The 25,000-nt window shown below is 48.3% G+C and overlaps 1 protein-coding gene across 1 annotated transcript in view; it reads left to right on the plus strand.

Annotated features, from left to right (window-relative positions):
* ZC3HC1 (zinc finger C3HC-type containing 1) overlaps window positions 1-25,000 on the plus strand; it is a 124,669-nt gene that overhangs the window by 39,320 nt on the left and 60,349 nt on the right. Inside the window, exon 4 of the mRNA XM_078677600.1 lies at window positions 13,636-13,719. Within this exon, the coding sequence (XP_078533726.1) occupies window positions 13,636-13,719 (84 nt within the window). The remainder of the gene's footprint in view (window positions 1-13,635; window positions 13,720-25,000) is intronic.

The raw sequence follows: 25,000 nt of genomic DNA on the forward strand, positions 1-25,000 counted from the left end.
GCATCAAGGGGGCCAGAGACGACTCCCTTGGTGGTGTGGATTTGCACGGATCGTTCTTTGCCTGACCGTAGCGGCATTGCGAGGGGCGCGGATGGGAGAGTCTTACAAGAGTTTTAGGCTGTCTTAGCAACACCAAAAGGCAGGAGATATAAGTACAAAGCCCGCCGCCTACCTTAAGACCTTCCGATCGGCCAAGGGGGGTGGGCCTAGGCCGGGCTCTGCCGTACTCGAACGGCCTCAAACGGCCCGCTCTTTGCCCGCTCTTTGCCCGCTCTTTGCCTGCTCTTTGCCCGCTCTTTGCCCGGTCTTTGCCCGGTCTTTGCCCGGTCTTCGCCCCGGTCGCTCCCGCGCAGCGGGTGCACCACCCTATGGAAATAGGGGGAGGGCAGGGGGCGGTGCCGGCAGGGAGAGCAGCCACAGGTGATGCACGCAGGGACTCCTGGTCACTGGAGTCCCTGCTGGGCAGCTCGCAGCCCCGCCGGGGTCCAAGACTTGGTGATGAAAGCAGGCTCCCCTCCCACACACAGAGAGTCACGCGACGCAGCGGGACCCGCGCAGCGGGTCCGGCAAGGCGTTGCAGGGCAGCAGCAAGACACACAATGCTCCAAACGCCGGTAGATTCCGTAGAAGTTTCCCACAAGGCAAGGGAAACACTGGCTTTTTAAATCCGCTTGTCAGGGGCGGTGCCGGCAGGGAGAGCAGCCACAGGTGATGCACGCAGGGACTCCTGGTCACTGGAGTCCCTGCTAGGCAGCTCGCAGCCCCGCCGTGGTCCAAGACTTGGTGATGAAAGCAGGCTCCCCTCTCCTCCCACACACAGAGAGAGTCACGCGACGCAGCGCGACCCGCGCAGCGGGTCCGGCAAGGCGTTGCAGGGCAGCAGCAAGACACACAATGCTCCAAACGCCGGTAGATTCCGTAGAAGTTTCCCCTCAGATGGCCCTTAGTCATAAGGTTCAGAAGACCTATCTGAAGAGTTACCATAGTCTAGATGAGAAAACATTGTTGCTTTACTAGTGCTTTTTAGGTGTAGAGGAAAAAACAGCCCCAAAACACAAAGAGCAGAAAAACAAAAGCATCCAACTTGAAAGGCCAAAAGGCTATATATTGAACAGAGGCAGTCAGGGCCGGTCTTGGATTACATTGTTTTATAAAAATAAAACACTGAAAAACAATTGTTTTCCAATGTTAATAATCTGAAATTTACCAAGATGACCTTTCACCACCAGTGCCACCTAAAGTAGTGATCCGCTATTTTAATCCATAATTGTTTTAATTCTTCTGTGTTATTATCAATTATGTGGAAAATGAGGAAACTTCTTAGTAAGCACGTCTTTGTTTAGAAAAAATAAACCAAATTAACCTTTCAGAGAATCAAATCTGCCTTTCATCAAAACAAGTTCACCTTTTTACATTCTTGCATAAAGTTAAGTATCTACCAGAATCCAGTTTATAAAATAGTGATTATTCCACAGCCATGTAGTCCCAGCCTCTCACAAGCATTCAATATAAAGACCAATGTGACCATTCAATGGCATTCTATGGTCATAAAAATCTACATACAATGTTCTTACCATGAAGACTAGATAAAAGGCGGTATATGAATGCATCTGATAGATCCTTATGCCATCTTCTCTAAAACACTTCATTGTTCAATCTACAACCAGACCAGAACACTTGTGTAGAATGAATTTAGGAGCATCCGAATCCTCCCTCCAAAATAATACCATTGTCAGACTAGCAAACAGACAGCCTGGGACGGTAGTTGGTTAGTTATAAGATGCTAGGCTTGCAGTTTCAATAGAATGAACATCTTGAAAATGTAATAGAACAACACATGAGGAACGGGAGTATTTATTGTGAAAACAAAAAGGGGGCTTCTGTATGCACTTTTTTTTTTTTTTTAATGTTTAATAGAGTAAGTGTGCCAGAAGAGGGACAGACTGAATGATTAAGATTCATTGTGCCAAGTCCAATTCGGAAAAAGAAATAAAATGTCATTAATTCATCATCAAAGTTTGAGACTCAGTGTCCCAGTTACTTTTTGTCCTGTAGGAAAAATTGATAAACACCGGAAGAGTTGGGGCAAAACCATTTTTGCAGTATTATTATTTGAGGGAGGGCGATAGGTGCCCACCTCAGGTAATAATTAAAGTCTTTGTTAGGGTGAATCGCTAAAGTCACTAAATAAATCTGAGCTCAGCCTCCTGCTGGTTATGGCGCAGCCCACTGTCCTATACCCACATTCCTATGCGGGGAAGGGAGAGCGGTTTCTATGTGCGTAGGGGAACCTCCGGATACTACCTCCCTTTCTAAACCATTGAATACGCTGGTATCCTCCTGCTCGTATGACCGAGCCTAGTCTCAGTTCAGAACCCTAACTCGATAAGAAACTGGGGTACAGGGGTAGTAACCCCCAATAAACACCTGACACATAACTTTTCAATTATATCAAAGGCAAACAACAATAAAGGCAAAACAAACTGTCTTTTAGGTATGTTTAATCTCTAGACCCCGTTAGGAAGAATATTTAAAATGCTTCCTCAAATATGGTTGAGCCCACCCTGGTTTTTAGGGACCAAGGTGAGACCCGATGGTGAAGCATGACACCAATATGGTGTGTGAGGATCCATAAATAACCTTTTTAAGTTTTTCCCATCCTGGAGTAATACATTCTGAACTGAGCCTAGATTAATGGGCAGAGCAGACCGGCTTAACTTAGAGGTAATGTGTAAAGTATTTATGCAGTACTAAAACAGTAATAAAGTTGAAATTGCAAAACAATAAATATCACAAAACAAATTAGTAAAGTAAAACGTAATGTACAAAATGTCAAAAAAATCAATAAGTTGGAACTAAGATATTCATTTTTAAAGTTTTATGTAAAAATAGAGCCAAGAAGCGCGAAGTTCAATTGATAGGTCCTGTTCTACCACAACATTGACTAAGTGCAATGTGAAGCTGAGTGTAATAGTGCATTGGTCAGAGACACTTACCGGGTTCGTCCTGCTTAAAGATTTTACCTTCTGACTTTAGTCCTTTATCTACCATTCTACCACAGGAGTACAGTTCTAAAGCACTCAGGGGAGGCATTTAAAGACTCACAGGGTGACAGACAGACACTTGTCAGCTGAGCAGTGGATGGAAAAGGCCTCCTGTATTTTGTTGTGTTCATGTAGCTTGACAGAAGGGCTGACTTAAGAACCTTGGAGTCCACTTCTTTGTTATGGGTTCAAGAAGGAACACTGGTCCAGTTTTGTAGGCTCTTCTCAGGTCTCCTGCAGCAGTTTTCAGTTCTCATCTGATCTGCCACAAGTCCAGGAGTGTTCTGTAGTGGGTGATTGTAGATGCCACATTTATGCCTGGCTTGATCAAGGGGGTCGGAATGGCCCCCGGGGACCGCCTAACCAAAGGAATAGAGGTTCCTGGGCCTAGCTCTACCCACTTTGGGCATTTTCAAGATGGCAAAAGTCTTCGGCCGCACTAAACTTGGGATCTAAGGGCAGGGGATGTGTGTGGGGAGTATACTATGGTAATACTAGTGTACTCTGACATTTAACACCAAAATCCAGATTGAAGCAGCAACGGTTCTCCTAGTTAATGTGAAGATAGAAGTCTGATGGGAAAAAAAGTAGAGTTTACATCAATCAGACAGGGGATACAGAAAATATATTTTAGCCTCCTGCATCCCTCATTTGAAGTACACCCCAAATGGTATATGTAAACCTAGACTTTGACATAGTAATGCTTGAAAGAAGCCCATTGTGATTATAACCTGGCTGGCCGAAGGAGACAAAGGAGGGGCTCTTCTTAGGTGTAGTCTAACAGTAGCCTATGTGAGGCAAGCCTCTTTGAAGTGCTTTCCAAGTCTTCTATGAAAAAACTCCATCAGACGTGTCAAACTGGATTTAATTTCAAGCAAGATTTGACACTTGAAAGTCAAAAAGGATGCTCACAGCCTGACCTTGTATATCTCTGCCCATTCAGGTTTACCTATTGTTTCCTCCTGGGAGGCATTTCACACCCATCAAGGGGGCTATTCAGATGCTAATTACTGGCTGGCAGAAGTGGGAGAACAAAATTCTTGTTAGCCTCCAGCAACTTCATGCAGGGAAAAGTTAAGTTTCGAAAAAAGTTATTTTTCTTTAAAATGTATTTAGTAAAAATCTGAATTCACTTTTTTTTTTTTAAACAGATTTTATTAGTCAAGCAGCACATAGTAAGCAGCCCCCTGTAACCCAGAGGCAACTGCACAATCAGTACAAAAGGTCATATTTGCCCTTGACTATATAGTTTGATGAATACATCACCCCCCTCTCCTATGTCCAACTTCCCCAACTCCCCCCCTTCCCCCCGGGTCACACAGGTCCACTTCTTCAGAATCACAATTGTGCATAACAGACATATGCCATACGGCATCAACAGTCCACCCCACCACCCTCGCGGCACAGTTCTTCATCATCGCACGTGTCCTCCCTAACCCGGCAATACCTGCTCATCTGCCACAGGAGTGTCCAGCCACAACTCCCAGTATTCTGGCCACCTATTCCAGATTTTATAATGCTTGCGTGGGTACCCCCGTGCCACAAAAATAGGCTTCTCCAGACCCATGCAAAAACCACTCTTCCAACCCGCTACTGATGGGGCCCTCGTCGCCTTCCATGCCCGTGCTATATCACGTTTCGCCAGGGTGAGCCCTAGTAATAAGAGGTGTCTCTTGTATCTATTTCCTCCCACTACCTCCATCACATGCAGAAGGGCCAACTGCGGTGTGCGGACCAGCTGCCACCCCAAGACCTCCGAAAGACCCCCCCCAAAAGCGCTCTCACGCAGTGCATAACCAGACTGTGTGTAGAAATGTGCCCTCCTGCTGATCGCAGGGCAAGCATATCGGTGAGGAGATCATCCCCGCTCGCCAAAGGCGCACCCTAGTGAAGTACACCCTGTGGAGGTATTTAAATTGGACCAGACGAAGTCGCATTGCAATGGCCGCCCCACGCGGGGACGCCAGCACCTCTACCCAGTCCTCTTCTTCCAGCACTCCCACGTCAGCCTCCCAATCCCCCCTCAGTTTCTGAAGTGTTGGGGAGCAATGCCTCACTAAGGTTTGATATATGCGCGAAATTTTCCTATCGCCCAGATCACCCATGAATAGTTTGGCCTCTATAGGCTGAACTCCGGAATATCCTCCAATCCCCGCAAGCTCGGGGTTAGCCCGTGCCTCAACTGTAGGTATTGATACAGCTGTGTCTGCTGTAATTGGTATTCTTCTTGTAGAGTCTGAAAGGACTTAATGGAGGTATCTGTCACAACATCGCCCAGCGTGGATATGCCGATGGCTGTTTTGACAGGACTCAGGGGGTGGGATGCCAACTGGGGCAGCCGCCCATTATTCCACAGTGGAGTTTCCCGCGTCAGGACCCCCCACCAACCCATGCGTCGCAATGCCTGTTTCCAGACCGCGAACACCACCTTCGTGGCCGGCGGTAGCGCCCCACGTAACCTGGCAGAGTACAATATAGTGTGTAATGTGTGCTGGCCCATCAGACAGCGCTCCAGCGCATAAGCCGGATCCCCCCTGTCACCATACCACCAGTCGTTGAGGACCAGCAAGTGCGAGGCCTGATAGAACGACAGGAGATCCGGTGAGGCCAGCCCCCCCGTATGTAGAGAGAAAACATGTACGTACCGCCTCACGCACCCTCCCTCCCTCCCAAAGAAACTGTCCCAACACCGAGTTCACCGTGCGAAACCACCGGGCTGGAATTGGGAATGGGTGATTCTGCAACTGGTAGAGAAGACGAGGTAATGCCACCATTTTATATATTGCTGACCTACCAAACCGCGTGAGAGGTATACAAGACCAGGATGTGTTGTCCGCCCGCGTCCTATCCCACACCGGTACCACATTGCGCTCCCATGCTATAGCTGGTACCTCCGACAACACCACCCCCAAGTACTTCAGCCCTCCCGCGGCCAATTGTATCGGGGAAGCCCACGTCCTCACTTTCGTCTGCCCATCTAGAAGCCACAATGTGGATTTGCGAGGGTTCATGTACAGGCCCGACGTCTCCCTGAAAATCTGCATGATCTCCAGCAGCCTCGGGCCCGTCCTATCCAGGGCCATTAGGAAAAAGAGAACATCATCCGCGTAGAGGGCTATCTTGTCGGAAAGACCCACGCCCCACCTAAACCCATGAAGCTGCGCATCGATGCATACCCACGCTGCCAATGGCTCCATGGCTAACGCAAATAAGTAGGGCGACAAGGGGCACCCCTGCCGCGTTCCCCTCTGAATCTTGAAAACAGAGGATACCGCCCCTGCGACCCTAACCGCTGCCGTGAGACCAGTATAGAGCAACTGTATGTATGACAGAAAACGTGGACCCAGATTGAGCCTGGGCAGCAAGGCATACAGATAGGTCCAGCTCAGAGAGTCGAACGCCCTATCCATGTCTGCCAGGAGCAGTGCCGCCGGCTCCCCGGTCTGCCGAATCGCTGTGACTGCCACCTGCGCTCTCCTTATATTATGCCGCGTAGCCCTCTGAGGCATAAAGCCCGCCTGGTCCGGATGTACTAGGGACGTTATATGTGGCAAGAGTCGGTTAGCCAACGCCTTTGCCAAGACCTTGGCTTCGACGTTAAGGAGAGAAATGGGTCGATAGGACGCATGGCTCTCCGGAGGGCGTCCAGGTTTCTGAAAGACCACCACTTCGGCATGTCTCCAATCCGGCGGGAGCACCCCTTCCTCCCGGGCTTCCTCCACCACTGCTATATAATGCTTGGCCAGCTGCAAATTGTATAGGCGAAAGAATTTGCTGGGGAATCCATTCGGGCCGGGGGCCTTCCCGGTTCTCCATTCTCCTCGGGCCACCCCCAATTCCTGTTCAGAGAGGGGAGCCTCCAGTTGGTCTCGCTGAGCGTCCGACAGTGCCCTGGGCGGCAGGTCTGCTATAAATCGGTCTATCATGGCTGGATCCAGGCATTCCCGCGGGGCATACAGATCAGCAAAGTATTCGACAAAACTCTCCGCGATAGCCAGTGGATCCGCCATGCGCCCCCCCCCCCCCCGCCACCTCCAGAACTGCAGGCAAGATCTGCGCGTGCATGGTGCCCTGGCACAACCGATGCAGCATTTTCCCCGACTTATCCCCCCATTGGTACACCCTACTGCGCGTAGCAAGCCAGACCTGACAAGCCTCCTCCATCAGCAAGGCCGCACACTCTTGGCGGGCCAGAAGTAACTGCCTCACTCCCAACTCGCTGCCCGACTCACGCACCTGCGACTCAAGTCGCTCGATGTGAGCTTCTGCGCGGACCAGCTCCTCCCGCCGTTGCCTGCGAGTGGCTGCGCACCATGATATGTCCACCCCCCGTAGTGTGGGCTTCAGCGCCTCCCAGAGCGTGGCCGCACTGGACACGGTTCCCGCATTCTCACCCAGGTAGTGGGCAATGGATTCCCCCATGTGGGTCGTATATTCCGGTTTCTGTAAGTTCCACATAGCCAATCGCCAGCGGAAGGGCCGCCTGTTCCTCCCAGTGTCCAGCTCCACATAAACGGGGGAGTGGTCCGAGAGTCCTCGATTCAAGATCTCTGCCGCCAGCACCCTGTCCACCCCAGCCTTGGACACGAACAGGTAGTCGAGCCGGGAAAATGTCTTATGCACCGCCGACAGGTATGTATATTCCCTGGCCACACCGTGCAGTCGCCGCCACACATCTACCCAATCCATTCCCGTCACCAGTGCATGGAGCTTTGTGGGTAACCCTCCCCTGGACCCCGCACCAGAACATGACCTATCTAGCGCCAGTTGCATGACATCATTCCAATCCCCCCCCCATGACAGACAGGTCATCTGGCATGTTCGCCCAAAGCAGCCTCAACTTTTCTATCAGACTCCATTGCAGCGGAGGCGGTGCATACACACTGCCCAGTATAATAGGGAGATCGCCATCCTACCTCGAGTAATTACATATCGACCTTGCTGGTCATACCATTGCTCCTCGTGTGTGTATGGAACCCTCTGGTGTAATTAGATAGCCACTCCCCTGGACCCTCTAGTAAAGCCCGAGTGGAAGACCTGCTGGAAGCCAAAGCGCTGCAAGCACAGGACCTTCGTGCCCATAAGATGCGTTTCCTGCAACAAAAGAATGTCCGCTCGCGGACGCTTCGCATGCTGGAGTACCGCCCCCCCGTTTTACCTTATCCAACATTCCTCGGACATTCCAACTCACAATACGCAGGCCCTGTTGCTGCCCATGTCCCCCAACATTCAAGTTAGCCATTCGAGAAGCTTGTGTCATTCCGTACAAGGATTAAGCCGCAGTGGTGTGTGTGTGTGAACCCCATCGCGCCTGTAGTACACGGGTGACCCGGTGACCAAAACAACCCTTCCCAACCAACCCCCCACCCCATACCTCAACCCCAACACTGAAGTATCTATCGCGGAGGAGCTTGATCCAGGACCCCAACCGGAGGACCAGGCCCGCCCCATCCAATGGATCCCCATTTCACAGCCCAACAACATATGATAGAGCTCCTACTAGTCCACTACCAGTGGATGCACAAGCCCAGTTTGTGACAATCCAGCAAATAGACACAAGTGTTCCGCCGTGGGGCAGCCGCTGCCCCCATCATTTTCCCTCTTGGATCTGTTCTCCCGGGACCGGCTTGCCTCCGCAGATCTCGAGCGTCTCCTTCTGGACCGCGACCGCCGTTCTCTGCTCCGCTGCCGCTGACCGGTATCCCCCGGTGGCATCTCCCTCGTCTGAGAATCAGGCTCCCTGCCCGTTGGAGTGTGGGGCCGAATCCTGACCGTCTCCTCTGTCCATCGAAAGACCTCCTCGGGGCTGTCGAAGAAGTGGGTGCGCGACTGGAAGTCTACCCGGAGCCGCGCGGGAAGCAGGAGGGCATATGGAAGTTTAAGCTCCCTTAGCCGAGCCTTCGCGGCCATAAACGACTGGCGTTGCTGTTGGACCTGCTGGGTATAATCTGGGAAGATCAGAATGCGGGCATTCTTATACCGTAGCGGTTCTTGTGCCCGGGCCTGTTTTAGGATCATGTCTCTGTCCATATAGTTAAGGAGTTTGGCGATAATTGGCCGCGGCCGGGCCCCCACCGGAGGCTTTTGCATGAGTGCATGGTGGGCTCGTTCTACTACAAAGCACCTTGCCAGCGACTCAGACGGCAGCCATCCCTCCAGCCATGACGTGAGAAAACGCTCCATATTACCCTCCTCGCAGCCCTCTGGAAAACCTACAAAGCGGAGGTTGTTGCGGCGAGCCCGGCCCTCCGCATCCTCTGCCCGAAGCACCAGGCCCTTCTCAACCGTTTCCATCGCTGCCACCTTCTTCTTGAGTTCCGTCATATCATCTTCAACACGCGAGATACGTGTCTCAGCCTCCGAGATGCGGGATACTACATTGCGTAGGTCTTGGCGCAATAACATGACGTCCACCCTCACCGCACCAATTTTAGCGTCCAGCGTGTCTCTGGCCTGGGTGATGGCAGCCAAGAGGGCCGCGTTGGCCGGCATCGCACCCAGCTGCTCCCCAGATGCCCCAGACCCCTCAGTCGGACCCGTGAATTTATCCATGGGCCCTTGCTTGGTCGTGCCGTGGCCACCTTTCTCCCTGGTCATGACGTTGGGCCCCGCAGCGCAGTCCGCCACCTGCACCAGAGGATCCACACAGCGCTCCCCCCGAACCACCGGCCCAAGAGTCACCCGACCCACTGAGATGTCCAGTCTCTTAACGAGGGCAGAGCAGGCCCTCAGATTCCCACAAGGCAGGCGTCTATCAGACCGATCCTGGGGCGCCAAGCACACCCCTCCCCAGTACCACCCTGCACCAACCAAGTAATCTTCACGCAGGGGGGGAGGGGGTGGGGGGTCGATGCGGTCCACGTTGCCCCCGCTGCACTGCCGTAGCTGCCACTAGGAGGGGGGGAGGAGGAGGCCGCAGCAACACCAGGCCCCAGTGTAGTCTCTGGGGGGCCCCCCGCAGGTCGGGCCAGTGAGTGGACCCCCCGGCCTATTACCACTGTTCTCTCAGGCGCGGGTGTCACCAGGGCCCCGTCTGTGGCCACTAGAGGCACGGGCCCACCCCACACTCCATTCCTCTCGGCTGTCTCTGGGCCGCTTCCCTCTCTCGGGTATGGGGCCTTCCGTGCTGTCCCCGCCGCTCTGTAGAATGCGCCGCTAGCCCGCTCTCCAATCCTATAGCGGGGGGGGTAGCCGGCGCCGGTGCCCAGATCATTATCGAGGGCACAGGGGGGGGCCCCCCTGCGGCTTGGTCACGCCGCCGAATCCCCTGCCCGAAGGGGCACACCAGGAGTCAGAACGCTGCCCCTCTCGCCAGCCGCCCAGACCCGCTCACCGCAGCCACCCCCACCGGGCTCCAGATGCCGCTTCCTCACCTCGCAGCCAGCCGGTCCGCCGAGCCCCCGTCTACCACGCTTCCAGTCGTCCAGGAAGCCTGTCAGTCTGCCGTGGTTGGATCGCTGGGGGCCTCAAGCCGCACGCTTCCCGCCGACTCCGCAGCACGACCCGGCAGCCTCCGCTAATCAGGCCGGCCATGGCCTCGCCGCCATGCTCGTTTCAGGCCACCACACTGCCCCGGGCCTCCGCCGGATCTCCGCCACACTCCGGTCCCGGTCAGCAAGAGGGACACCGCTGGGAAGGGGAGCAGCCGCCGCCCTCAGCTCCGCAGGTTAGTAATTAAAATATCGCCAGATTGCCAGGATAATGAAAGGATAATACATGGGCTGAACGGAGCCGGCTCAGAGCACGTCCGCCATGTTAGGCTTCCAAGCCACGCCCCCTGAATTCACCTTTTGAATTGGATTTAGTTGTTTAATTATTTTATAGCTAGTCCCATTCACGAGATGCAGTATTAGTATTTATTGTTGCATCACCATATTTTCCTTTGGAACAGCCAGCCTTGCTACCATGAACATAGCTTATTGGGTCTTTTCACTGCAAGGACATGTCTAACAATTAACATTTCCCTGTCCTACTTTTAAATTCCATGCACCCTACCTTATAGGAAATAAGGCCTACTTCGAGATGAGGTATAAATATTTAAAAGAAAGGTTTAGGCATGTCAGAAGGGGTTATTTGACAGGTCGGATTTGAAGTTTAAAACTGCTCAACTAGACTGCAAAGGTTAGGCCTGCAGTCATGTTTACACTGTCACTGTAGTAGACGGCTCAGTGGGTGCTGCAGTTCACTTATGGCATTGAACTTACACGCCCTTGGTACAATTTCTACTAGATACTAGAGACTTAAAGGTAAGGCTCCCTGTTTTCCATTTTTACAGATAAATACAGACCGAAAACCATTTATTTTCTTGTCTGTATTTATTTTTCAAATGTGGATATAAATGGAAATTGGGTGCTTTTTAAGTGATTAATCTAAATACACTTTACGATGACTGCCAGTCCAATAGCTGCGTGTATTGATAGGTAAGGGGGTTAAAAAAAAGGAATTTTATTAAAGAGGCTTAAACAGCAGTAGATATGCCTAAAGCTGATACTGAAATGTGCATATTTTCGTATAAGTGCATTGATTTATCTTCTGCGGGTGCGCATATCACTGAAACCTGGCAGGCATTCAAGCATGACTGCATATTTATTGGTTAAATAAATGTGGAAATATACCAGTTTCACCATTTTTTTTCCCACAAAATTCATAGTAAATATGGATAAATACAGGTAAAGTTGACAAAAAATAAATATGGATAAATACAGAAGGAAATGTCCCAAAAATATATACCATAACACCAGGAGCTCTACTTATAGGTAACTTAGATATGTCAGTTAGTAGTTTCTCGATACTAACCTCTGGTTAGTGAGCATAAGGTGCACAGAGTTCCACAACCAGCAAAAATATAAAATCCAACAAAAGACAAAAAATCTGGGATGACCATGTAGATTCCCTACTAGAAATAAGGAAATTATCGTATTTGTCACAAAGCTCAACAGAAGTGTGTACATTGGTATGTAGCTCCAGAGGCAGTTATTCACTATGGAAAATAGTTTCATAGCCAAATTAGGAGAATGAAGAGCCTGATTGTGATAATCATAAACTGGAGATTACCTAGAGCAGCTTCTTATGTCTGTATTTGCAGCGTGCATGTTGTTTGAGTTCATGTAAGTATTGATGCCTGTGAGTGTTTCAGCTATCCTAGGTACAGATTTGGTATCAACTGATTCTTGTGCAACTAAGGGAACCACAGAGTATTTTACTGTTGATGGGCAAAATCGACACATGTGTAAAAGTAAGCTAACTCTCAATTGGTTCGCTATACAGTTTTATTTTTTTCTACCAAAACAAACTTAGATTTTAATCAGTTTCGACAAGATGAATAGTGGAGCAAAGAAGTATTATAACTTAAAAGCAAAAATTACTGTTGCTTTATGACCTGAATACCACATTGCACCATTATTATGCTTCTAAACAATACCACGATTTTCAAGGTGTTTAGGACACTGAGTATTTCAGAAAACAATAGGACAATATATCCTAGTATTAAAACTGCAAGAGTTGTTATGCTGTAACTACGTATTGAGATGCGTTTTTCAAAAGGATCAAAAGACTAAGAAGGCAATCTTGGAAAAAAAATGAAAATCGAAGTGAAGACAGAGAAATGGAAGTCAAAATAGACTCCAGTTTTATAAAAAAAGAAATTGGATGGAAAAACAGCTGGAGGAGATTGTGAACAAAAAAGCTACAACCCCTTTCCTCATCTGACTAGCATCATTTAAAATTAACACACTCTCCTTGTGCCTTAGGTCACCTACCACCAAAATTGTTAAAGCAATATCTGAACCCAAGCAAACTCTGATCTAGGATATGGGGATGGTTAGCCTATCAACTGCATCCTGGCAGCAGATCATGAATATTCAGACTGTTTGAGCATGCAAATGGCAATAATGAATACGGTTTAGATCCCACTAAGAATAAGCACATTCACAGAATCAGGATTGTTAACCAAGTTAAGAAAACATAATCAGCCTGAAAATTGTAACACAGGATGAGGGCATACTTGAGGCTGTTGCACAAATTATTCAAATAGATCCCTGCCTTCCAGGCCCCCTTCATAGCCCAAGAGTTACTTTCTTTGTGAGATTTATTTTAATGATTCACACGGGTAATAGTCACTAGGCTCCCATCATGCCATTATGTTTACCATGGGGCAGTGGCCTTTCAAAAAGCAACGCAATAAGCATCTTTTACCCAGTGAATAGTCATTTGAGAGGACTGTCTGCTTTACTTCCATGACTCCTGCATCCTTAACATTAGCACTGCCCTCCCTAGAGTATTGTAAAAATAAAAACATGAGGTGCTGTGGATGATCACAGACCTAGAGGCTACCAACCCTATATCTGTCTTAGTACCAAATCTATTTCTTAAATTTCCCTTACATACTGAGTAGCTTCCCTTGATGGGACATGTTGTTGGGTGCAGACATTTAAAAAGGGTGGCTAGAATGGGTTGGAGTCACATGGTTTAGATGTAACTTTAGACATCTTTCTAAACATCCTTTGTTTGACAGTAAACGTTCTGATAACTATTGCATATGAGCATCTGTTGGGCCTCACACATGCTAATCTAATTGTCTGCGTGTTTTTAGATACAAAGAAGTGTGCAGAGCTTCAGACTGCCTTGCGGACGTCACATGAGCGGTTTTGTTTTTGGCCCGACAGCCCTTGCCCAGGTATGTCTGCCTCAGATTGATCATACATCTCTTCCAGGTTTGGTTACTGGGCATATTTCTTTCTCAACCCTATTCGTTAGATAACTGCAATTGTGCAAGCTGAAATTGTAGCGTTTGGATATAGTGCCAAAGTGGTTGTAGAGAATGTGCCTTTAGTGCGGGGACACTCCTGATATTCTCTATCTATTTTGACTTTACTGGTATTATAGCTCTGTACATTGTGACATCCCCATACAGTGCTGTGTTACAATGCTCAGGCCCTATTGATTGACAAAGTTATACAAGTGGCATGGATGTTAATGTAATATATTGACTATTGTGTGTACTTGCATCACCCACATACATGACAAAAGCGCATGACTCCAGAGAGTACCATTCTGTTTTGATTGAACTATAGTTGGATGCTACTGCGTTGACTCATGGCAAACAAAAGTACTGTACTAACTATGTAGCAAAACCTACATTTACATATTTGCTAAGTCTGCAATTGGTGTGCTTTCCAAGACCGCACCATTAGGTGATGTTTAAAAGTGGGCCATACTAGATATGGAGTATGTTGCCACAGTGAACGGTTGCAAAAATGTGTTTGTTGCTGTGTAGTTAATGCTACATTTTCCATGAGTAGAACAGGTTTTGAGTAGCAGCCTAATTTCTGGTTGATACGCCTACCTGCAGATTCCTCACATTTAAAAATTCCAGGAACAGGACTGTATCCAGTAAACTTCTGTAATAGCTCTCTGCTGGTAGGTGGCTTCTCCATTTCGACGTCGGGCATACAGTTGTTATGATGTCATCCAGCCTATATAGCGATAGAACCTGCGCACTAACATTAGTTCTGTTTTTTCCACAAGGTTCAATATGGTCTGGAGCTTCACTGGTGATTTTTCTGTTACCAAACTGTTTTCTTTTCTGGTGCAGTTGGAATAGTGTTTCCACCAAAAAGCTCAAGCGTTCAACCGTGTCGCCAATGTGATGGACACTTGTCCCTCACGGACCTGCACAACAACTCTCTGCGGTGCCTCAGCTCAAAGCAAGACTCATTGTTGTGCTACCTCTGTTGATAAATTCAACCCAAGCCCATAATGGAATGTGAAAAAAAAAAGGTAGCCTGAGTCGTCAATCAACCAGGTCATGGTTGAAGTCACGAGCAAGGTCGAAGTCCACTTCTGATGGATACATCTGCCTGTGGATTCCTCACCTTATGCATATTCCCTGCACCAGCATTCTGCGCAAATTTTTCCTAGCTCTCCACGCCGACGAGGTCGTCATAATACCATGGCTCTGCATGCGGCTCCGCATGACGTCACTGGAGCCATAAGAGGACCACGTCGGCGTGATGACGTCAGTTCCCTTTTTTCCACGCTGTCAACGCTATCGGTTTTTTCTGGGACTCTACATACTTTCGACTGGATACTTTGCTATTTTGTTTGTATCTTTCTCTGTTTTGGCATGTCTGCCCCGAGGAAGTCTTGCTTTAAGCCCTGTAAAGAATGCGGGCGTCATATGTCGATCACTGACCCGCATGAGAACTGTCTTTGGTGTTTGTCGTCTGACCACGACGTAGAGGGCTGTTCTTGTAGGATGATTAATCCGGAGGCTCTTAAGGAACGGGAGGCCAAGCTGTATATGGCCAAGGCAAGAAAAGAAAAAAAGTGGTCGTAAAAGGTCGAAGTCCAAGTCATCGACGTCGCATGACTCCAAGGGAAAGCATAAGAAGAAGAGGAGACATGCTTCTCGCCGCCGGTCGTCGAGGGCTGTGGTGTCTAGGTCGCCTTCTCCAGCTCCTCGATGTTAAGAAAAGGACGTTGTCTCTCCTCCTTCAGTATCTCCTCAGGTGACTCCGGTCCATTCTCCATCTTACAAGGGGACTTCGGAGCAGTCACCGACATAGAGATTCTCACCGACTCCAGGGGGTGTGTCGAATCCGGCTGATGCTGCCGTTCCTTCGGCTCCTGCTGCTCCGCCTGTGGCTCCAGCGGCTCCGACTCCAGAGGAGCCTCGTTTGGATCTCGAACCGGTTCAGTATCCACAATTTCCGGTGTCTGGTTCGGATCCATCACATTTTTTCAATGCAATGTATGGCATGTACGCCAGGGCCTGATACCCCTCTGGTGCACCTTTGGGTCCTTTGGCATTTAATTTGGGTGTTGCCTCACCAGTATCCACAGGCCCCCTTTGTGCCTTTCATGCCGGCGACTCCGTCCTGGCACTTTCAGGCTCAGAGGATGTCAATGCCATATGGGCAGTCCCCGGCTCCATCTGGTGAAGCTTCTCGGATTCGATCGCTGCCGGTTACGACAGTGGATCCTCCTTCGACACCACTCCCGAAGCCATGGACACCGCGTGTGGCGCTACCGACGCCGCAGCACAAGATGTTCTCGAGGAGAGAAGCGCAGAGATTATTGGAGGAGGAACAGTACCAGGCTGATGAGAGGGAGGAAGGAGAAGTGTATGACACAGAAGATATGTTTGAGGATTTTTGTGAGGCAAGTGGACTTTATACTTCTCCAGAGTGGGACTTTGCTTCTCAGAACGCTTCCATTCTGGAAGGCTGCAGAACCTTTGGATTTGTAGCTCTCTATGGCTCAGTCTAAGCCTAATCTCCTCACAGAGGTGCTTCATTCTCCGTCCTCGGTGTTTGAACCACTCTTACCCTTTAATGATGCACTGACTGAGCCACTCCTCGATGTGTGGCGCAACCCTCTTTCTGCTCCTGCAGTTTCAAGGTTGGTGTCCAGAAGATATAGACCTGCTCCTGGGGATCCAGTGTTACTTTCATCTCACCCTTCTCCTGAGAGCTTAGTGGTGCAGGCTTCTTGTTCCAAGCAGTCTACAGGGGCTTTTCCACAGGCTCCGGCCGACAGGGATTCCAAGAAATTGGAACAGTCTGCTAATAAGGTCTTCTCATCAGGCAACATGGCACTGAAATCTACCAACGCGACTTGTCTGTTGATTAGATACATTCATGCTCTAATGGACTCTGCCAAACAGCTTCTTCCTAAATTGTCTAAGGAAGATGGAGGAAATCTGAGTGAGATGTTGGCGGACTCTCAGGCTGCGGCTTGCCAAGTCATCCAGTCTGGTCTGGACACGGCGGATTCTGTGGCCAGGGTTATAGGTTCATCCATTGCAACAAAAAGACAAGCGTGGTTGAGGTCTTCTGGATTCTCTCCCGATGTGCAGGCTGCCCTTCTTGATCTGCCTTTTGATGGGTCTAAACATTTTGGAGAGAAAGCTTATTCTGCCCTGCAAAGATTTAAGGATTTTAAGGCCACGGCAAAGTCTTTGGGTCTGCAGACTCAGGCGAGAGGTTATGGTTATAAATGATACTGTGGCTTCGGGAAGTCTTCCTTTCGAAGTTTCAGACCGCCTCAGCAGCAGCAACAAAACCCCTTGTACAAGTCCTATAGGGGTAAAGGCAGAGGTCGCCTTCGTGGAGCTGGGCGTCAAGCTTCTTCCTCCTCCTCCTCTACCTCCCCAACCCCTCCTGGTAATGCAGGAAAGCAGTCCTATATCCACCATCCTGGATCATGTAGGTCCTGTGGGAGGCCGGCTTACCCATTTTCTACAGGATTGGCAATTGATCACTTCGGACCTTTGTGTTTTATATCTGGTAGAAAATGGGTACGCCCTTCCCTTCAGGGAATTTCCTCTTCCTTATCCTCCTTGCCAGGGGTTCTGCACAAAGGATCAATTACTTCTTCTGCAGAAGGAGCTTCTTGCACCGTTACAAAAGGGTGCGATAGAGGTGGTTCCGGAGCAGGAAAGGGGTCCGGGATTCTACTCCCGGTATTTCCTGATTCCCAAGAAGGATGGCAGGTTACGTCCTATCCTGGACCTCAGAATCTTGAATCTGTTTCTCAAGCAGGAGAGTTTCAAGATGCTCACCCTAGCACAGGTTCTTCAGGCGCTGCAACAAGAGGACTGGATGGTGTCCATCAACTTGCGTATTTTCACATCCCAATCCAGAAGTATCTCTGTTTTACGGTTGGTTTGCAACACTACCAGTTTGCGGTCCTTCCGTTTGGTCTTACTACTGCACCTCGAGTCTTCACCAAGGTGATGGCAGTGGTTGCTGCCCATCTCAGGAGGTCGGGGATCCTAGTTTTCCCCTACCTGGACGACTGGCTTCTGAAAGCAGAGTCTCCAGAGATGGTGCGTCGTCATCTGCAGGTAACAACCCTGCTGTTGTACAAATTGGGTTTTTGCGATAAAGGTACCCAAGTCTCACCTGGTGTCCTCACAGCGCAACCTGTTCATAGGGGCAGTACTGGATACCACTGTGTGTCGAGCTTTCGTGCCTCCGCAAAGGATTCTCGACATTCATGAAATTATTCCCTTGTTTTACAAAGGAGCGGTTGTTCCAGTTCTGAAGGGCCTTTGCCTGCTAGGTCCGTTTGCTTCCTGGTTCCGTTAGTCACCCATGCACGTTGGCACATGATGGCGCTCCAGTGGTGTCTCCGCAGGCAGTGGTGTCAGCGTAACGGAGATCTCAGGGAGTCGGTCAAGATCTCCAGAGAAGCTGCAGCGGATCTGTCTTGGTGGAGCGTGGTGGGCAATCTGTCTCAAGGAAAGCCCTTCTACCTTCCTCCACCGGTGGCCACAGTGATATCGGATGCCTCTATCCTAGGATGGGCTGCTCATCTGGGGAATCTGGAGGTCAAGGGTCTTTGGTCTCCAGAGGAGAGATTGCTTCATATCAATCTTCTGGAATTGCGGGCGATACGTTTGGCGCTCAAGGCTTTTCCCCCTTCCCTTCGCGGTCAGTCGGTTCAAGTCTTGACGAACAACACTGCCGCTATGTGGTACGTCAACAAGCAGGGAGTAGTAGGGTCATACCGTCTTTGCAGAGAGGCATTTGGGCTCTGGTCCTGGGCTCAGGACCATCGGATTTGCTTGATGGCAAGTCATCTGGCCAGGGTGCTGAACGTGCGTGCGGACAGTCTGTCGGCAGTTCTCTGGTGAACACGAGTGGAGGCTTCATCCGGAGGTAGTTCATCACGTCTTTCAGACGTGGGGAACTCCTCAGGTGGACCTGTTTGCCACTCTCGAACGTGCACCGCCTGTCATTGTGCAGTCTCCGAGGTAGGGAGCGTTGGGGGATGCGTTTCAATAGAGTTAGAGCTCACAACTCCTTTGCGTGTTTCCTCCCATACCCTTGATTAATCGGATTCTGAGGAAGATTCGCCAAGACCGCGCCCAAGTTATATTGATCACCCCGGATTGGCCAAGAAGGGTGTGGTACAGAGACCTCCTTAACCTTTTGTCGCACCCTCCGCTCGGTCTCCCTCTCGGGGTAGACCGCCTCTCGCAGTCCCAGGGGCATGTTCTACACCCCCTCCTCCAGAGCCACATTCATGCCTGGCAACACTTCACCAAGTCTTTCTACTCCTGCAAGTGGTCAAAATGTGTTAAATGGTGTGGAGAGGAGTCTATTGATCCATTAAAAGCTCATCTTTCTGATGTTCTTTGTTTTTCGCAGCATTTGGCCCTGCAGGGTTGTGCTGTGGCCACTGTTAAAGGATATCTGTCGGCTTTATCAGCATTTCTTTTTAAGTCTCCAATAGTTTTAAGGTTCATTAAGGGGCTTACTAACATGTTTCCGCCCACTCCTTTTATTATGCTCCAGTGGGATTTAAATCTAGTTTTAACTTTCGTAATGGGTTCCTCATTTGAACCTATGCATAGTTGCCCTTTGAGACTGCTGTCTTCAAAACGGTCTTCCTTGTGGCTCTCACTTCGGCTAGGAGGCTGAGTGAGCTTCAGGGTTTGAGTTCAAAGCCTCCCTTTCTGACCATACATGTTGAAAGGATTGTCCTCAGGATAAGGGCCGCTTTGCTGCAAGGGCCGCTTTGCTGCCTAAAGTGGTAACTCCCTTCCATCTAGGGCAGTCCATTACCCTTCCTACTTTCTATCCTTCCTCTCACCCTTCCAAGGAGGAGGAGAGGCTTCACTGTTTAGACCCTAAGAGGGTGATTAGTTTTTACCTGGATAGAACAAAGGACTTGCGACAGGATGATCAGCTCTTGTGGGCTATGTTGGATGCATGAAGGGTAAGGCGGTGCACAAGCGCACTTTATCCAGGTGTCTCATCATCCGCATCAAGATCTGCTATGCTCTGACTGGTAAGGAGCCTCCTGAAGGCATTAGAGCTCACTCCACCAGGGCTAAATCTTCTACTTCTGCCTTCTCTAGGGGTGTTCCTGTGTTGGACATCTGTAAGGCCCCAATTTGGGCCTCCCTCCACACTTTTGCAAAGCTTTACTGCTTGGATTCTGAAGTGAGGAGGGATGGCCATTTTGCGTGCTCTGTTTTGCAAGACTTTTTGGTATAGAAGCTTGGACACCCTCCTCCGGAAGTGGGACTGCTGAGCGATTCTATTCATAAGGTGAGGAATCCACAGGCAGATGCATCCATCAGAAGAACAAGTTACTTACCTTCGGTAAAGCCTTTTCTGGTGGATAGAGTATCTGCCTGTGGATTCCTCACTGACCCACCCGCCTTCCCGTTGTCCACCCTCTTATACCTTAAAAAGAGGTATTGCTTAATATGTTCAAGTTCAAGTTTATTTGTTTGATTAATTAAAATCTTACAAAAAAGTACACTTTAAAATATCTTCAACAATAAAAAGTTTAGGAACATCAAGCAAATAATTTTACTAATCTTCTAAAAAGCGGAACTCTAAATAAAATTTGCCTATAGGCCTTTTGCAATCACAGATACAAATTTTACAAAAGCAGAATTCATTAATAGATCGGTCGAATTTAGGCACGCCATTAGTGCTTGTCTAAAAGTTCTTACACCTCGAGCATTGAATAACCGCCTGAGGATTACTTTCCTTTCTGCTTCTATTGTAGGACACAAACATAAAAGATGCAACATATCTTCTTGTCCCCCTTTACACAACCTACATAACGTATTGCTCTCAGTTAACTTCCACGGTGGCAGATGAGACAAACCTGGCCATAGACCAAAGCGCACTCTAATAAATGTTCGCTTACTTTGGACAGACCAAGGAGTTTCTAGGTATTTTTGGACTTGTTTTTTCTTATAGTCGTTAACAATTGGCCAAGAGTGTTTTCTTTTTACCAGTAGCTCTTTATCTTTTAACAGCGATAGATGAATAACCAGTTTATTAACTGTCTTTTTAAAACTTTCCTGGGTGATAGTATTTTCCCAAATTGGTGTTAATCCAAGTTCTTCTTTTGCTTTGTTCAAGTATGCCCAGGCTTGAAGTTTCCTATTGTCTCTTACTTCTTTCCATACTATTTGAGACAATTGATTGACCTGGTCGTTTTTTACACGATTCCACACTTTTAGAATTTGGCCTTGCCGGGCATAAAGCTGATTATTTATCCCAAACTCCAGCCTTATTTGTGCCTGTGAGGCATTACATGGTAGGTTAAAAAGTATTTTGTATGTTTTTGCCACTGCATTGTTAATTAGCTCCGCATCCTTCCCGTTTAGGACTTCGGCACCGTATGTTAACGTTGGTAATAGTTTGGCAGATATGATTTTTAATAAAGGACCGTATGTCAAGGCGGTTAATTTCTTTTGTATGGTTCTAAATGCGGCAACAAGGCTATTTGCATTCCTGGTGATATCTTTTCTTTGAGGGAGAAAACTTCCACTCTCGATAAATAGGACACCAAGATACCGATAGCTATTAACTTGTTCTAGTTGGGTTTGTCCTAGCATCCATTTATTTTTTTGTCTTTTGCTCTTGTGACAACCATTATTTTTGTTGTTGTGTCATTAATTACCATTTGGTTATCCTTTGCATACCTAAGTGATCGATCAATCAGTCTTTGCAGACCTACTTTTGTGTGGCTCATCAACACCACGTCGTCTGCATATAGCAAATTCGATATTTGTTTTCCCGCTAGCCTCGGTGGATGTGAGTTAACTTCGTTCAATGTTTCGGTGAGATCGGCTATGAATAAGTTAAAAAGTAATGGTGCAAGGACACAACCCTACTTGAGGCCGCGTGTCACTGGTATTTTATTGGATAATGATCGGCCGTCACCGACCCGTACATTGACCCAGGTGTCAGAGTACAGTAGTTTGATAAGGTTCAGTAATGGGCCTGGGATACCATAATCTACAAGTTTTCTCCATAGTAGGGTCCTATTAACAAGTTCGAAGGCCGATCTAAAATCAACAAAGCAAAAAAAAAGGGACTGTTTGGCTAAAAGTGCTTTATCCGTTAAATCGGTGGAACTGACGTCTTCACGCCGACGTGGTCCTCTTATGGCTCCAGTGACGTCATGCGGAGACGCGTGCAGAGCCATGGTATTGTGGTATGGTATTTACACTTAAAAATAAGCGTTCAAAAGCCAATTTTGACCAAAAAGACATTATATTTTCTACAAAAAGGATAAATGCCATTGATTCTAAAAATTTCCGTTAAATAGTTTAAATGAAATGTTTTCTCAGTAATTCCAGAGATAGTTTTTCTCTGAAATCTCATACAACCAGGCAAAGCCAGGTCACTGGTCTTTCAGTAATTGGCTGGTTCTTTTCAAGTCTTTTGTAAACCCACACCCCTTTGCCAGAGGCTTTTAGAATCCGCGTTAAGCCCACGTGCCAGGCCAGCAGCAGAACTCTTTTGTTTACCACTAAAGAGGACATGCAGAGAAGCTTCCACCTAGCTCTCTCTTCCTCATCTCCAGCACCACCAGAGGTGCAGCAATGGTTTGCTTGTGAAGTAGAAAGTCATGCTGATAAGGAAAAGTAATCAATCATGGACAAGTGGTAAACCCTACCCTTTCTCCAGCATCCTACCCAATTCCCTCCTCCGCAACATCAGCGAATCCTGCAGTAGGAAATGTCTGTCCTGTGGCAGAAAAGGGCAGTGGAGGTAGTGCCAGAGCAGGACGTTTGGCAGAGGTGCTACTCTCCGTACTTCTTGGTGTCCCAGAAAGGCAGCAGTCTTCATCTGACCCGCTACCTGAATTTGTTTCTATGAAAAGACAAGTTCAGCATGCTATCTCTGAGTCCGGTTTTACCGCTGACTGACTCTGATGACTGGAGGGTGTCAATAGACCTACATATTTTAATGGTGCTGACCCACAGAAAGTACTTGTGCTTTGTGGTGGGTTTACAGTACCTTTTGATTGACCACAGCACCTCAAGCCCTTCAAAAGGGCATTGGTGGTGGTGGTGGTCGCCCATTTTAGATGAGAGCGGGATCACCTCATTCCCATACCTGGACAGCAGGCTCATCAAGGCCAGTTCACCTGAGCTGGTGCCCCATAATCTCCTATTGACAACTTCACTGATGTTTGGCTTGAGGTTTTTATCAGTGGAACCAGAGCTCACCTAGAATTTTTCCAAAGTCTCCTGTTCATTGTACTGGACTGGATACCATCAAGCTTTCCCTCCTTCACAAAGGACCCACAGCATTCAAAACATGGTTCCAATATTTCATGGGGGAGAGCTTGTACCGGTCCTGAAGCTCAAACTACTACTCACTCTGTTGGCTTCTTACATTCTACTGGTCATATGCACACTGGCACACAAGGGCTGTTCAGTGGGTACTTCTCAGGCAGTGGTTCTAACTTCAGAAGCTTGACCGATTCCATTGTTATCTGTGGGAATGCTACGACAGAGTTGAGCTGGCGGGGAAAAGAGGACAGCCTGATTCATGGATGACTCTTCCTCCCCCCTACAGAGGTGACAGATGCTTTCACTTTCAGGTTGGGTGGGCATCTGGAGGAACTGGTGATCATAAGTCTCTGGTTTCCAGAAGAGAAGAAATTTTGCATCTGTCTGGTGAAATCGTGGACTATCTGGTTGGTGGTCAAGGCTTTCCTCCCTTCCATTCGAGGTCCGTGTGTCCAGATCTGGACTGTCAGCCTGACTGCAATGTGGTTCCTGAACTAACAGGGAGGTTTGGGGGTCTCCGATTCTTTGTCGAGAAGCCCTGATGCACTACACCTGGGTTCATCAACACTGTCTGACTGATGGCTCCGTCAATGTTATCTTGCTGACCTCTAGTGATGCCTTCACCTGGAGGTAGTCCAGGATCTTTTTGCCCTTTGCAGCATACCTCCGGTGTATCTATCTGCCACTCAGAATAACACTCATTGCCTAAAATTCTGTGCCCTCCAGTAGCTATAGTGACTAAGTGTTTCATCACATATATTTGATTTCTCAAGTTCTGAGGAAGTTTCACCATGATCAGGCCCAAGTAACTCCTCATTGCCCCTGGCTGGCCCTTCTTCCTCAGTTACTCGGAGTGAATCTGTTATGTCAATGGAAGGGCATATCCTGCACCCTAATCTTCAAATTCTACACCTTCATGCGCGGAGATTGAGTGGCTCAATCTGATCACCTTTCAACTTCTACCTGAGGTGTTGGACACAAATCTTTACACACATCACCCCACTACCAAAGCAGTTTATTGAGGGAGCTGGAACAAATGTATTTCTTTGTGCGCTGACTTAGGGGTTGATCCTCGCAAAGCAACCCTATCCAATGTACTGCAGTTTCCACTGCCCTTTGCTTAACATGGCTGTGAAATAGCTACGGTGCTTAACATGGCTGTGAAATAGTTACAGTTAAGGGATACCTCTCTGCCTTGATGGTGTTAATTTTTACCAAATCCACCCACCCTGTTCAAATCACTGTTTTTTTGTTGTAAATTATATTTTTATTGCAGAGTCAAGGGGTATACAAGCAATCATCTCGACAGGTTTGCCTCTGGCAGCTGTTGTCCACAGGGCATAAATAAACACCACACAGCCACTTAGCCCACATCCCGGAGGCCGGGCGGCACAGGCCGTAAAAATGCCAGAGTGAGACGAGTTAAAGAAAATAGAAATAAGATCATAGAAGAACAATCGTTTCCGGTCGATAAGACAGGCTGCCATCTGCTTTTCTGTATCCCCTCAATCACCCTTCACAACATTTGCCTGTTCAAATCACTGGTGGTTGTGAAATTTCTGAAAGGTTTGACAAGCATGTATTCACCAGTACCGTGAATGATTCCAAATTGGGATCTCAACCTGTTTCTGACATTTCTTATGGGAACTCTGTTTCAGCCCCAGCACAGTTATCAGGTAAGATTTCTCATCCTCAACACAGTTTTCTTATTCGCCATTTCTTCAGCTCATCGTGTTAGGGAGCCTCAAACACTTTCTGTTCCCTCTTTAAAATTGTGCTTCTCGCCAAGCATGTTAGTGAGAGAACTAATATTAATAACACACATTTTACGTATGGGGGAAGTGTAGCCCTTACCTTCCATGGCAATAGTCTCTTAACGAACGCTTCTTACAAG

The sequence above is a fragment of the Lissotriton helveticus genome, chromosome 1_1 (genome assembly GCF_964261635.1).
Source record: "Lissotriton helveticus chromosome 1_1, aLisHel1.1, whole genome shotgun sequence".
Lineage (NCBI taxonomy): Eukaryota > Metazoa > Chordata > Amphibia > Caudata > Salamandridae > Lissotriton > Lissotriton helveticus.